General features: G+C 43.8%; 1 protein-coding gene across 1 annotated transcript in view; it reads right to left on the bottom strand.

The window, feature by feature from the left end:
* Positions 1 to 15,785, bottom strand: part of ALPK2 (alpha kinase 2) — a 68,079-nt gene that overhangs the window by 33,042 nt on the left and 19,252 nt on the right. The window contains 2 exon segments of the mRNA XM_073346082.1: positions 1,155 to 3,764; positions 6,549 to 6,822. Of these exon segments, the coding sequence (XP_073202183.1) occupies positions 1,155 to 3,764; positions 6,549 to 6,822 (2,884 nt within the window).

A 15,785-nucleotide genomic window follows, 5' to 3' on the forward strand; every position in this document is an offset into this window, starting at 1 on the left:
GCGAAAGCAGAGAGTGTAGTTGCTTCCTACGTCAACGGAAGGGGTTTTTCCATCAATGCAAGTAAGCCACCTCTCCAAGAGGCAGTAGCTAGGTTGACAGAAGAATTCCTCCATTGAACTAGCTGCAACAGTGAGGGGTAGGTCAACCTAGCTACGTTGCCCAGGCTCTGAAATTTGTCACAACCCTGAGTGATGTAGCTAGGTCGACCTAGGTCTTAGTTGTAGAGCCTTCAAACAGATTGCTAGCTTGCTTAGAATCTTTGAACAGCTTGTTAGCCTCCTTCCAGTCACTCTCCACCCCTGCTCTCATGCCTTACCTCTTAATGATTTAAATGTAGTTTGTGTTACAACAGGAATGTGAAATATAATGTTAAAAAATGAAAAGAAAAGCTTGGACCCAGCAAAATCTTATATTGACCATAAATGCTTAATTGTGTTGCTTTTACGCTACTGCCATTTTGTGTTTTATCCTTCCAGATTGTAAGCTCTTTGGGACAGAAACTGTGGGCCTGGTTCTCATTTTATTTACACTGGTTTAATGCCTGTTTAACTTCATTGACTCAGCAGAGTCACTCAGGATTTATACTGGTGTAAGCAAGCGCAGAATTGGGCCTTTTGTCATCTTACATTTCTGCAAAGTGTTATGCATATCCACAGCATTATATAAATAACAGTAATAGGTTACCAGCAGTATAAACACTTTAGGTCCCCAACACAGTATAATTATATTGGGGACACACAGGGTGGTGGCACAATTGTGAAACCAACCCATTGCAGGAATAGAATAACATGATACTACTGTGTTTGCTATTATATTGCATGGATTCTGTTGGAATAATCATAATGTACTTTATGTTCCTGAGCCTTGACTTGAACAGAGGAAACTACATTATAAAAGGCATAAAAATTAATAAAATATGATACATTTATCATCTAAGGGGAGCCAGGGACTGAACAGATTTGCAGCATGGCATAGTAGTGGTTATTACTTCAGAGAATGGACATTTTCATACATTAATGCATGACATCTCTAGCTGATTTAGTTTAGCTGAAGGAGTCTTGTGGTGTGTTGGAAATTTCTTTGAAATTTATACTGTAGTCTGAGGGATGTGAAAGAAAAAAAAATCAACAATAGGGAGACAGCTCCCTCCTACCTTTGTTGGTTTTTTTAGCAGGTAGTTTTCTTTGCTCTTCCCTCTCTTTCCTCTGAATTATGCCTGCATTAGCTTTCAGGGCATTTTTAATGCAACTGGAGTTCTTGCTGAGGTTTTCCTTTGCTTCTAGTCGGGGTTTCTTAGACAGCACCTTTGACATCATTTTCTTCTTACCCCCATCAGCCGAATGTCCACTGTTTGCTGTTTCTTGCTGACACTTAATGTCCTCAGGCCCAACAAGTAAGGGCTTGCAGGGTTTTGACCCTTCTTGCGTTTTTGTCCTCTCTTCTCTTAGTGTGAATGGATCAGCTGTGGTCAATGCTAAAGAGCACTGCTGAGATTTGCTCTGTGGCAGCTCCTCCTGGAAATGTTGGCTGTTTTCTGAGGCATATGTTGGGAGCCTAACTAAACCCCCTGTTACACGGTCTGATGCAATCATGTTTTGACTCCTGCCAGCCGTGAATTGTCTGGTTTTATGATGTTCAGTAGAGTTAGTTGTATTTCCACCCCTGTACGTATTACAGGGTGTTCCAATTTGCTGAGCGGAAGGAGTCAGGGATGGATTGGACTGTCCAGTACAATAACTTGTAATATGTTCTTCTTCCTCTGGAGTAATCAAGGCACGCATATAAGGCTCCACTTCACCTTCACCTAGGCTATATTCAATGGCTTCTTGAATTTGTTCTGTTTTCTTTTCACACAAGTTGGTTTCATCCTTGTTTTCTTCAGCTGTTCTAGGGCATTGACGCTGCAATAGTTCAGGTGTAGTTCCCAACTTGTTCAAATTTTCATTCCCCTTAATTACCATTTGTGTGGATTCAGACTGCACTAGGCTTTCTACCCTGGAGTATCCCTTTGCCAGTGTGTTGATACTGGATCCTTCTGTTTGGCTCATAGGTTCTAAAGAGACAGATAAAGTTTCTCGTAAGTTCGTATGTTGGGTGCAAAGGATGGAACTATCCACCTTGTCACCAACATCTTTACAGTCTTGACTTGCAGTACTATTATTTTCATTCCCAACACATGTTATAGGCTGAAAGAAGCTAAATGGTGCCACCGGCCCAGATTCATAAGTGGAACCTGCTGAAGAGTCCATTCTTAACTTTCTCCCAATCTTGCAACCATGGTCAAGGATAATTTCATTTCCTTCTGATGCTCTGTGCTGAGAAACTAAAGGCTGAATTTCTGAAATGCTGTCCAGTCCTGGGACACCTAAAGTTGCAATATTTTGTACCTCATCTATTCCAAGATCTCTCTTTTCTCTACCCATTTTGTTTTCTTCATCTCTTGGTTTTTCTAATAAAATTTCAGTTAAAAACTGCTCCTCAGACAATGCCTTGAACACCACCTGCTGCACACCTATCTCTGTCTTATTGTTGTCTTGATCTGGATTTTTCAGTCTGTCCTCATATGTTACAGTTTCAGGACTCCTAATTAAATTATGTAGCTGTATAATGTAACTGCAGTCCTGTGCATCAGAAACACTTTGGAAATCTTTACTGTCATTATCTCTTGAAAGATGGTAAGTGCTACAGTTACTGTCATTTTGTACATTCAGGTCTGATTCATTTCCTTTTTCCTGAAAATTCTCGTCAGAACATTTATTGACTTCTTTAACAGAAGAGTATTTTTCACCTGTAAATTGATTGATAGTTTCACAGGAGGAATTACTGGATAAATCTTCTTTTTGTACAAGATCAGGGAGATAAACACAATCTTTTATTTCTGGGTAGCTCTGTATAACAGGAGAGTCTTTAGTAGCTAGTTCATCTATACATTTAATTATCTGATCATTTATTAAATGTATATTCTGTTCCGTATAAGGTAATTGACGAATGTAACTATCTGGTATGTAAGTTAGGTGTTCTTGGTCTTGTTCTAAAAGATTACTTTGAGCCTTTATTAATCTGGGAGGAGATTCTGCATCATGAGACTGGAAAGAATTATTAGAAGCAAGATTTCCTTCCTGGGCAGCACTCATTTGAATAGATCCATTATCATCAGTTAATGTTTTGTTTGGCTTCTCCTCCAACCACACCTCGGCATTTAAGATATCATTTATTAAAACATGAGTGGATGGTTCTTCTATTTTATTTCCAGTGCTCGAGCCCAGGCACATACCGTCTGTTTCTCCAGTTTGTCTGAGAGAAGTGTTTCTTATGGCTGTGCCGCTACACACTTCATCTGGTTTTAGTAGGCTATCAGAATCACTGCAACCCTCCATTGCTGTTCTTCGTCCAGTTGCCAGTACTGTGACAGCTTCATTGTCTTCTGTTATATTTACTGCAGCAGAATGTTCAGTACTGGCCTCTCCGATAAAGTTCACTACTGTGGCTTTGACAACTGCAGGACTGATTTCTAAGCTCTCAAGCTTCCTGTTTTCCCATGTGAGGTGGTCGTCTGAATCCTCTTCATAAAGAGGTTTCAATAGCTTGTCATGTGCTGACGATGAATCAGAGTCTCTACACTGAGGTTCCACAGAGCCCAGAATTGCACAGCAATTTGCTTTGGGCAGATATTCATTACATGGCTCATCATAGACGGTATCTGTATCACTGTTCTCATGAGCACCACATGTTTTTCCTCTGTTCCCTTGGCCATCACTTAGCTCTGTAGGAGTCAGAACAGCACATAAAAGGTCTTGCTTATTAGTAATAGCATCAGTAATCCGGTAGAAAACAGCTAATACATCATAGAATCATAGAGTTTAAGAACAGACTAGACTAGATCATCTAGTCTGACCTTCTGTCAGGGCCACCCTTAGGATTTATGGGGTCCTACACAGTATTATTAAACTAGGGCCCCTATGCCCAACTTGCTCTTAGCAACGCAAACATAAGCTTACAGTATTGGAAAACTTACCACATGCACTTTATTAAAAACAGTTTAATTGTGCTGCTTTCACCCCAACCCCTGCACTGCACTGCCATCCTGCCCAGTGCCCCCACCCCCCTTATGCCCAGCAACCCCCATGCCCAGTGGCCCCTCACCCAGAGATCTCCACCACAGATCCCTATGCCGAACAATCTCCCACCTACAGACCTCTCCGCCCCCTGCACTGCCCAGCGCCCCTCTCACACACACACCCCCAGCTGCCCAGCACCTCATATTCCTGAGGGAAGTCAGCACCAAAAAATTAAATTCTGTGCACAATATTTTAAAATTCTGCAAATGTCAATAAATAAACGTGAAGACTCCAGCATGACAGTGGCAAGCATAGGACACTGGCTGCATGGAGGTGGGAGATCACCCTGCAGCCTTCCCTCTCCCTTCACCTCCTAGGTCAGGGACTTGGCAGTGAGATACCCCTGTGTGCATATCAAAAGGCCACAGGGAAGCATTTTACATGATGGCTGGGATGTCAGCCATGACCCAAAATCCATTTGAATGACAAAAAAGGAAATAGCTGATACCAATGGCTGAGTCCAGCCCTCATCCAGGCCCTTGTCTGCCACCCCTCTGGGCCATCAACTCCCAAATGGCATTTCATTCTCCCTAAAATAGAGCATTTCCTCTAATCCTGAAAAGTAAAGAGGTGCTTGGGATGTGCAGTTTAATAAGAAAAGGAATTATATTCAGGCACCAGTCTTTTTTTCTGCCCTGATTTACACACCTGGTTGCCACACACGTTTCAGTGGGATTGTACTGGGTATAACTCAGCATGCAGTCCTGGGTATAACTCAGCATGCAGTTTCAACAATGCTTCACCAGTGGGGCTGGAGCCATAAGCAGCCAAGTCTCATTTGAACAGTGGCTCTTGTTTTGGATTATTTAAGGCGGTTTTTAAAGGTTTTTCCCACGGGTGAGGAAGAAAGTGCTGCATTCTTGAAGGGACCTTTAAAATCCCACTCAACTCTGCACTGTTTAGAACTCTCCCTCCTTCAAAATGCTACCAGCTTGAGAGACAGCCCTGGAGATATTTGGATCCACAAGAAAAAAAATCATGTCCCTTTTCCCTAAATAAAAGTTTTCAGCTACTCCAGCCTTGTCAAGTGCGAGTCCATCTTCCTCCCCAGCTAAGATGTTGTGCCCTCCCTTGCATTCTGCAGCCCTGATTGCTGCTTTTCTGCTCCAGATACGTTCCCCTTCTCCTTTTGTTTTAGTGTCAGTTTCCTACTGTTGACACGAGAATATTGTGAATGGGCAGGAAAAGCAAATGCCACCTTCTTTTTTTCCTATTTAACTTTCCCTCCTCCCCAGCCTGGTTATGTGTGTGCCTCTCCCTCCTCCTGGCCTGTGTCTGCTGCTGATCCCTGCTGGGGAAGGGAGGAGAGGAAAAGGTGACCATCCAAAGAGGATCTTCGGCATCTGGGCTTAAACTTCAGAGAAGAGGGAGGTGGAGTGAAAAGGAGACTAGGAGAGAGATTGCAGGGAGTTGCCGGCGGGGCAGGGCACATGGGCAGAAGAGGGGCAGGTACAGTGTGGGCCTGCTCGGAACAGCTGCTCTCCCCCGGGGCCACCAGCCTGCTCTGCAAGAGGCCCTAGCGTGTTCGCTACTTCCTCACTAAGCCAGACAAAAATCACCCCCTACTCTTTTCCCTTCCCAGCCCGGCTCCCCCCAGCCACCCCCAGCCTGGTTCCTCCTCCACCCCACCACTCCCCGAAGTCCCGTGCCTGGCTCTACCTCCTAAGCTTGACTCCCCACTCTGTTCCCAGCCTGGCCCGCCTCCCCCTGCTCACTCACAGGCAAACTTTTGCTCCTGGCCCCATGAGGCCGCGCCCGACCTGAAGCTCTCAGCCAGCTGGCTGAGTGAGTGAGTGGGCGGAGGGGAAGGGCCAGGGGTCGGGTCGGGGAGAAGCCTGCTGGCCCAGCACAGGAGATGGGCTGGAGAGGAGAGGAGTCCGCACTGCAGCCAAATTTTCTGATGTCCAACACAGCGGCGTGTGCTGTGTATGCCTAAGGACGGCTCTGCCTTCTGTATACCACAGGCCACCATCCGGCACCCGCACGCTAAACCCAACAACCAAAATAAGACCAAAGTATTACAGCCCACAGGAGATTAGACTTATGTGCCACAGGCAGAGAATAGGAAGGACTCAGGTGCACCAGAGCGTGATGCCCCCGCAATGGCAGGAAAATGATTACATGAGATATACCCAGATAATCTTGGCAAGTGACCTGCACTCACAAGCTGCAGAGAAAGGTGACCCCTCTCTCCCATCCTCCCCAAAGATTACTGCCAGTCTGACGTGGGTGAAAATTCCTTCCTGACCCACATATGATGATCAGTTAGACCTTGACCATGGGAGCAAGAACCAGCCAGCTAAGCATCCTGAGAGAGAGTGAGTGCTCAGTGCCACCTCAAAGCCCTGCCCCTCCCCGTCCAATGTCCCATCTCTAGCCGTGGCCATCCCCGATGCTTCAGAAGGAGATTTAAAAAATATTATTGTTACTTGTAATATTAACTCTTTGTTCCCCACATGGTTGTTGCTGATCGCTATCTCTCTGATCATGGGGCACATTGTGAGCAATACAGCTTTGTAAAGTCACATGTTCTGTTTGTAATCCATTTTCACCGCTGATCATATCCAATGCTGGAAGGCTGGCTGTTGCGATGTCCCTTACTGGAGAAGTCATGAAAATGAAACTCTCATTTATTTCAGGGTCTGTACACTGTTTCTTATATCTTTGCATAAAGCCTTCTGTGTTTGTTTCTTGTTCCTGTATCTAGGAAAAATGGGGGAAAGAGAAATACAAAATATTAAGAGAACCGCTAGAGAGACCTGAACCAGAATCCTGGATCCAAATGCCCCTGATCTTTCGAGAAATTTTGATCAACATCTCAACTTCCTGGCTTGTACCTATCTCTATCCGGGGCAGAATAAAAACTCTCGATATAAACAACCCTGAATTCAGGTGAAGTTCAGATCTGGATCCAAACTTTGTAGAGTATCAGAATTGTGATACTGGATCAGATCACTGATCAATCTAGTCCAGCACCTTAAAAACAAACAAGCAAACCCCAACCTCCTTACCTGTCATACTAACAGACAAATCAATCACACACAATACAACTTTATCCCAAGCAGAGCTTTTATAGTCCCAAAAGGGGAAGAGGCAGAGACTCCATGAAATCCACTAGGGACTTTGTTCTTGCCAATCTACTTTACATTTAAAGTTTTCAGATACTACAGTGATGGGTGACAATATAAAACAGATGGATAGAATATATATGCTTCAGAAGAAGGTACAAGAAACCCTATAACAGACAATTATGGAGTAACCCGTGGCTCTGACACATCTCTAGCAATTTCTAAACTTAAACAAGTAGTAGAGTATCATTAGTGTATAAACTAATAAATAATAATACATTTTCTCAAGTCCCCATCAACACTGAGCCAGTTTAGGCTGGCTTCTCTGGGGCCCTGCTTCTTTTTCTTTTCTATTGTGGGTCTTGCATCTTATTCTCACATAAATAACATGTTTCCTCAGCATTGACAAGTCAGTCGTGAAAAGTTTCAGAGGAAGAAATAACATCCCACATAAATGCCCTGCTGAGTGCACTTAAAATAACACTCCAAACACTAAATACACAAATCTGGCCCAATAGTCAGCCACCTTGGAAACTAGAGATGATGTCCTGAGCTTTAGTCTTTCTATTCCAAGGCTGGGCACTGTGGAGACAACATGCTCATCCTTGCAGAGCGGGAGTGCCTTCTGTCACTCACAGGCTCTCTTCCTATTCTCTAAAGTGGCACTGAATGGCTCTGTAGAGTAGGGCATGTCCAGCCTTTTGCCAATGAGGTCACTGAAACCTTGAGAACGTCATTGGTGGACGTACAGGCAGAAAATCACATTCCCAGGAAATCCTACTCTCCTCCCCACACCAAAATATCTCAAATTGTTTTATTTGATATACCTAAGAATAAAAAGATTAATATGACTTTGAATTAAACTAAGCTAAATTCAGTTTAATGTACAAAGGAAGCACAGACCTGATTAAGGAGTCAGCCAATGTTTTGGCCCACGGGGAACTTACACAATTACAGACATCTGTCTTGAAATTAGAATTAAACTAGTGAGCTGTTCCCCCTCAGACCTAGATTTTCACTCCTAAATCATTGTTTAGGAGTCCCTGCCATGCAATTGTTCGCCAGTATTTTTCCTAATTCTATTCATTATTAAATCAGTTCCACACAGACTGTGAGCATGTCTTATTCACAGTAAAGGGAGAGCTATATAATTTTTCACCAGATAAAACAAAAATCATTAAAAAAAGCCAATTTATTTTGGAGGCTTTTAATTACCATAACAATACTGTATATCCTAATTTGATAAATTAGAAAAAACTGCAATTTAGAGTTTCCTTCTGAGAAATATTTACTTTCAAATAGTTTATTAGCAGGATAAGTGTGTTCTTGTTGAAATACACTAATTTAGTGCATTTGACCATGTCTCCTTCTAGTGGCAGGCCTCAACAACTACCACTACGCCCAGCTATGAGTTATTTGTCTATTATGGTGGTGGTTGTTATTTAGCTCAAGTGGAAGGATCATGTGGTTTTGAGATGAGGATCACATGTTTGATCCGGCTAGTAACTACTGTGTGTGCGTTTGTATGCACTCATGGTTTGTTACACTAGCTAGCTATTTTTAAACCATAAATTAGCAATCACGTTTTTCCTATGCCAAAATAGACTATAATCTGGTTAAAATTAAGGAGCATTTTTGATGCTTGTAAACTAGAGTCAACATGAATATTCTCTTCCTCTGTTTAAGTAGTGCAAACTGCCTGGCATGTTATCGCTTACTAGATTTCCCAGGAACATGAGGTATGGCTTATACTCATCCATCCCTAGTGCCGCCTTAAACAAGAGCGAGCAACATCATTCTCTTTATCCCACCAGGCTTCTGCAAACCTCTGTCCCCTTGAGATTTTATTGATCTAAGATAATTTTCTGGTTAGCATGGTAGGTGGGCTAGATGTGCAAAATTCAGACTGGAATTTTAAATTCACCCAAGCTTCTGAGGGTTTGAATCTGGGATTTTCAACTTTTTCTACCCATGAACTCAAAATAAGCTGCTGTTTCCTCTCATGACCTCAATCCATCCCATAGTTCTTTGGAACACAGTTATTTCTAAATCTGTGGTGCGTGTGGCAGGTGCTGGGTGAAGAGAGCTGGGAGCTGTGGACGCATAGTGGATTGGGGTCTCTGGGTTAGGGCTGCTAAAAGAGTGGGCGCTGATAAGTAAGTGGGTGGTGCAGGGCAAAGCTTTCTGAAAGTAGATCAGTGTTGTGTCCATTTAGCGGGGAGCAGGTAGGTCCAGACTGGTCCCGGATGAGTTGCTGGGTGTTCTGGCAGTGGTGGGGCTGCTGGGACATGGGGCTAGGAGTTTCTGGGTGTTGGAGATGGGGTGAAACGCTGGATGGGGAGAAAAGATTGCTTCCTTCTGCTCTTGCCATGCTGCTTCCACTGCAGCGGCTTCTTTCCTCCCATTTCTCCACTCAGCTTCAGGGAAGCTCTGCATAAGTAGGATGTGGGGCCGACAGGGTGCTGTGAGAAGTAGGGAGGGAAAGATTTTCTCCTTCACCTACTTCCCAGAAGTCTGAATAATTTTAATGAGGGAGGGAGGAGACGGAGGAAGGGAAGGTTTTTGTCCAAGACTTCATGGTCTTGACCCTCATCCCCCTCCAGCAGCACCCAGCAAACTTCAGACCTCTCATCTTCAAAGCTCCTCACCCAGTGACCCTGCACCCCACAGAGTCTGGAACCCTCAGCACCACCAACCACAGCTCTCCCACCCATAGCCAGCACTGCTCACTTTCCCTCTTGGTAGTCTCGTATGCCCTCTACAGAGAGAGGTGCTAGTCTCAAACTTTGCCTCTGGATTCAGATTCCAAACTTTCCCAACCATTCGGGGGATTTTAATCTAGGGTTTGGGCCTGGGCCCACCTCTTAGTATGGGTTTCATTTCCCAACCCTCTATTAATTCTCAGCCAGTCCTGAGCACTCCGTCCATCTACAGTTTTATCTCTGCCACCTCAATTTTTCTCATCACCTCCTGCAAGCTTAAAGTTTGCTCAATTTCCTATCGCTTACAGCCACTGCAGCCTAAATCACAGCTAACCTTTCGCCAATATCTGCTGAATTCTCACTAAGTAAGCTTGACATCATATGATCGGTCAGTCCATATTGCCTGCACATGTGAAACTGAAAATAGACAGCTGTTTCCTGGCCACTAGAAGCTTATAAGCAAACTACAGGTTATTTAGAGAATCCTCCTTTCTGCCTATCTAGTCCATGTGTTTGTGTAGGGGTTTGTCTGTCTTGAGCATTTATAGGTGTACATCATTGTAGTGTCTAGGCAACAAGACATCTCTTGATTGCCAGTATGTAATGTAATAATAATAATTAATAATAAAAAGAGCTTGTAGCTAAGGGCCTCAGGTAAAAGACCTGAAAGTGGAATATTGTTTTCAGTCTTGTGGTGATCACATTGAGAATTTATTGATTGATTGTGAATGTGATGGTCCCAGTTGTGTATGACTAAGAACCCTGTGTTTTTTATACTGTAGAGTACTTAAATCCAGTCCTTTGTAACAAATGTAGAGTGCATCAGTGTTGTCACTTTTCATATTTTCTCTAACAAGTCATTTCAGATAGCACAGTTCTGAAACTGTGAATCTTGATTTGATTTTTCTCCTCTTCTGGCAGGAGAATATTTCTATGCTTTAGTGCTTCCAGTACATTTTAACAATTGCTTCAATTACTGCATGGTAGGCTTGAATCTAAGAAGACCAAAAAAAAAAAAAAAGCACTAAAAAACTGCACAATGCTTAATTATGCAAACTCTGCAGCACAAGTTATTTTAATTTGTGTGTGTGTCTGGTATGAGACAGTAGATAGAAGGTAAAAGACAATTTTGTGTTCTGACTCCCATTGGTAATACACAGTCCTTGTGGTTTAATTATAAAAGCCTGGTTACTGACAGCAAATAAGTGATAAAAATCTTGACAAATAGACAAGTCAATGAGATAATAATTACACAAAGGGAGGTGGATTCAACCACTCACAAAGCAGCCAAAGTGTCTTCCCTAGACCTAGCTCAGACTAAGTAATTTCAAGATCAGAGGCATGTAAACAGGCATCTAGCTTTGCCATATTATTGACAAAACCCTATCTGTACCAAGACCAGACAGAAACAGTTAAACTTCAATGAAAGTAAGAGAAAGTGTGTGCATATTTTTACTTTCAAATTAGACAAGGTAGGGGCAGGGCTGGTTGTAAGCATGGGTTAGCAGAGTAGTCATTTCCAGGGGGTGCTGAACTGCTGGTTGTTTTTTGTTTATCTCTGTTGTGATTGGCCAGCTGTTTTTGCTCTGCTGTGATTGGCTGCAAGTTTTCTTTTTGATGGGTGATTGGTGGGGCCATTGAAAATATTTTCTGCCCTAGCCAGCAAAATGGTTAATATCCATGGCCCATTAAATCCTTGGCTTGTTGGATGAACCCGCCAAACAGGTGCCAATCAGTGTCAATTGTGATGGTGATTATTTTTTAAACTCTGTCTATATCTGTATTAATACCATGCCCATCCACAGGGTATCTGAGCATCTGCACATTGGGAACTGAACGGAGACCCTCACATTCATTTCATATAGGCCACCAAACGGCCAGCTGATGGTAATAACATTCTGTCCCTACTAACCTTAGTACTAGAAGTAAAAGGATAAATATGCCATTCCACAGCCATCCAGTTTTGCACTTATCAAGCTTTAAAAAGTAGTATCTATTTGACTTTTGTATTGTTGAAGCAAAGCTCTGATAACTGATTATTACCGTGGGCTATGCAGCAGGATGGAATGGATCTTCTTTTTCCACTTATCCTTTATTGTCAAGGAGAAAGGTAGCAGAGGGAAGACTGCTTGTTTTATTTTCTGTTTCAATGTATATGCATGCTCAAGAGTGCCAATAAGAGGTGCTGGTGTTTGTAGACACCAATTCGCTTCTCCACACACACATAAGCAGTAAGACTCAGATCTTTATCTCCCATGAGGATAACCTATGGAAGAGGCATGGTAGGTTTCCTCCACATTCTTCCATTGGTTGGGGTATTCTTCCCACAGAAGAAGCAGAGGGTGCTGTAGGTCTATGTTAAAACATTAATTAATAAGTATATTTCACCTCTATATCCTAAATATATCTGATATATTTTATCCTTGGCTACAGTGCTGCCTTTAGTCCCTACAGCAACTGAGCTAGAATATGATATGCACAATATCATAGGGTAGGTAATTTATACTGGATGGAATTCTTATGCCATATTAATGATTTAAAGAATGTCTCAAAGAACACTGGCATCAGCACTAGTAGTGGGCAAAAGTTTTGGGAGGTTCAGTTGGAAAAATATTTTATAGCCTGGAATGGATACTCATTCCAGATGGCCTCTGCACTTATGGGTGCTCCTGCATATCATTTCTAAGGGGTGTCTCTCTTGAACCAGCAAGTCCATCTGTTCCCCACTGACTTCCTCTGCTGGTTGCACCCTCTGCCCTGTTGAACATTCAACCCTCCATGCCATAATTTTGAAAGATCTGCTGCATGGTGGCTATTTGTTTCTCAGCTACGCACACCACTACCATGTCAATTCTCACAGGCTCTGGCTCTAGATACACCGCACCCTATGTTGCTTCTTAGAACACCTGAGAGCTGGCTACGGCAGGACTCAACAAAGGGTTTAAAGGAGGAATGGGACTTGTCTAAGGGTACTTATCTGCCACCCTTCTAAACATGACAATGCTTCCCCGTCTCATACAGTATTCCTGTGTTCTATGAGTTTTCCAAATACTGGAGAACCTCAGAGTTATGAATGGAGATTGTTCATAACTCTGAAATGTTCATAACTCTGAACAAAAGTTATGGTTGCTCTTTCAAAAGTTTACAATTGTACATTGACTTAATATAGCTTTGAAACTTTACTATGCAGAAGAAAAATGCTGCTTTTAACCGTCTTAATTTAAATGAAACAAGCACAGAAACAGCTTCCTTACCTTATCAAATCTTTTTTTAAAAAACTTTCCCTTTATTTTTTTCGTAGTTTAGGTTTCATACAGTACTCTACTGTATTAGCTTTTGTTGTTGTCTCTGCTGCCTGATTGTGTACTTCCGGTTCCGAAGGAGGTGTGCGGTTGACCGGTCAGTTTGTAACTCTGGTGTTTGTAACTCTGAGGTTCTACTGCAGTCATTTGAATCACGGCCATGCTTATTCAGTCCCTTTCCTAAAGCAACTGCACTCATTGTTTTGTCTCAGTGATAATTTGTGAAATTACAATAGGGCACGGTGCTTTGTTACCATAGGCATAGAGCCAAATGCCAAATCTATCCAAAAGGAAATGAATGGTAACACACTGAATAGCGGGGGTTTTACTCGCAGCTGAACTCAGTGTTCATAAAAAGAAGTTTTTAAATGTATCCAAAACAGTCTGCTTGTCTGTGTGCCACAGACATAGGCGCTAACTGAGATCAAACAAAATCTGGATGGGGCAGAGCGAGAATACTAATAATCTCCTGTTTTCAAAGTCAGCTGGTGCATGTTTGTCTTCTTCTAACTACATCTTACAGACAGAGCGCTCTGCAACCCGATAGGCAGTATGGAGGCTGACCCAGCAGGTTGTTTTACCCGAGACATTGTGGAGCCTCCTCAGTATGCAACACTCAGTGTGCTCCATTGCCATGCAGGGCACCAAAGTCCAGCAAAGAAAGCAAATGTCTGAGAACTCTGACCAGAAATGACTTAGTGCACTGCAGAAGAAATGTGAGTGTTCCCTCCCTCAGGGCAAGTCAGGAGGAGAGGGAAGGATATAGACCATACACTTGTTCATGCCCAGAAGCTGAACTAAGCAGTGCGATATGCCCTAGTCACCAAAGTCACCAGACTTTTGAGGGTTTCACCCCCCCCATTGCCCTTGTCTGGGCCCCCTGCCTCCCCAGAGCAGGGGCCAAGAGTGGGGCCGCAGCTCCGGGGAGGGGGGGACACAGGCAGAGATAAGGGGGCCGAGGCTGGGGCCGCAGGTGGGGGTGGGTCTGGGGCCAGGAGTGGGGCTGTGGCCAGGGGCCAAGGCTGGGCCAGGAGTGGAGCTGCAGAAGGGTTGTGGTGGGGGGCCAGTAGCTGGGCCTGTGGCCAGGTGTGGCTCTGCTCCCAGTCCTGCCCCCAGTCTCGGCCACGGGCTTGGAATGGAGCTGCAGCCAGCAGCCAAGGCTGAGGACTGGTGCAGCGCCTGGAGCGGAACTGCGCTGGGGATGGGGATGTGGCCAGATGCAAGGTGGGGAGCCAGGGACGTGGCTGGGGACAGGAGTGGAGCAGTGCTGGGGGCAAGGAATGGCTGGGTGGCACTCCCTCCCTGCCCCCTGTGGAGGTTGGCCTGGGCTCCACCGTGCCCATCCCAGACATTCCTCCACACCCCCTTAGGGGACGCGCCTCGCAGTTTGGGGACCTCTGCCCTAGGCCCCGCTCCATGCAAAGTGAAAAAGAAAGGTGTCACTGTATCAGAGGGACAAGATAAGATTCATAAACGAAATCTTTGTTATGAAAAGAGCAAAGAATGGAAGCATGACTCACTGGAGTCCAGCTAGCATCGTCTCCCCCCCCCCCCAAATTACCCTTTCTTTGCAAAAGTCTTACACCGTTTAAAATGCCAAAGATTTAACATTTGTAGTGTTGTTGTAGCCATGTTGGTCCCAGGATATGAGAGAGACAAAGTGGGTGAGGTAATAAGATTTAAGGGGTTGGTAAGGAATGCAGCCAGTTTCAATCTAATATAATCCTTCCTCACTCACTGTTACCCCATAGTGAAAATTATATATTTGTAGACACAGGCCACCATAATCTAGGTATGTACCTCAGGGAGTGTAACCCACTGATAAGTGTAGGTTTTAGATCCTCCTCTGTGCCTGTTTTCCTGCAGATATGAGTTTGTTACAGCCCCAGCAAGAGACCTTTGGTGCTTCAGCTCAAGCAACTGATGGTTTTAGCTCTGGAGCTCCATGCTTCAGTCCTCATTGTGTCAGCCAAGATGGTGGCCATCACAGGGGAACATTCTCTTCTGGTTCTTTTACCATATCATACTGTGGTATCTGAATGCTGTCTCTGCTCTCACTATATAAGCCAGGATTTGACCAGGAATAGAGCTTTCTTGATCAAAATCTTTGATTATGGTTATGGGGCTCCCCACTGCCTTATGGCAAGACACAAATCCCATTTACGTTGGTAGGTGGTTTTTGGACCCCTTCTGTGTTTCTGATATTTGCATTTGCTACCCCTTTTTTATCCTTGCTCTTTTTTTGTATTAATGGGGAATGGATCCCTTTATTTTGATAAGTCGCTTGCCTCAGTCTATGGTGTTTGCTTTTCTGTCAGAGCTTGTAGTTCTGGTTTAATCGGGTCTTCAGCTTGGTTACGTTGTTGTGTGCTGATTCTATTGAACAGGGCAATGCCATCTTTTTACTAACTGGCGTTAAATAATAATAAATATACATGCAATTGCAAATATGCATGTATTCCATTTCTTGGTGTGGAAACAAACAGACAATAACAAAAAACCATATTTGAGGACGCTGATGTTCCTAGCACAGGAAAACCTGTGTAGATGGGCTGTGCTGTGGCAAGTATTAGTGTGTATGTCTATATGGAATG

This window comes from Lepidochelys kempii, chromosome 5 (genome assembly GCF_965140285.1).
Source record: "Lepidochelys kempii isolate rLepKem1 chromosome 5, rLepKem1.hap1, whole genome shotgun sequence".
Classification (NCBI taxonomy): domain Eukaryota; kingdom Metazoa; phylum Chordata; order Testudines; family Cheloniidae; genus Lepidochelys; species Lepidochelys kempii.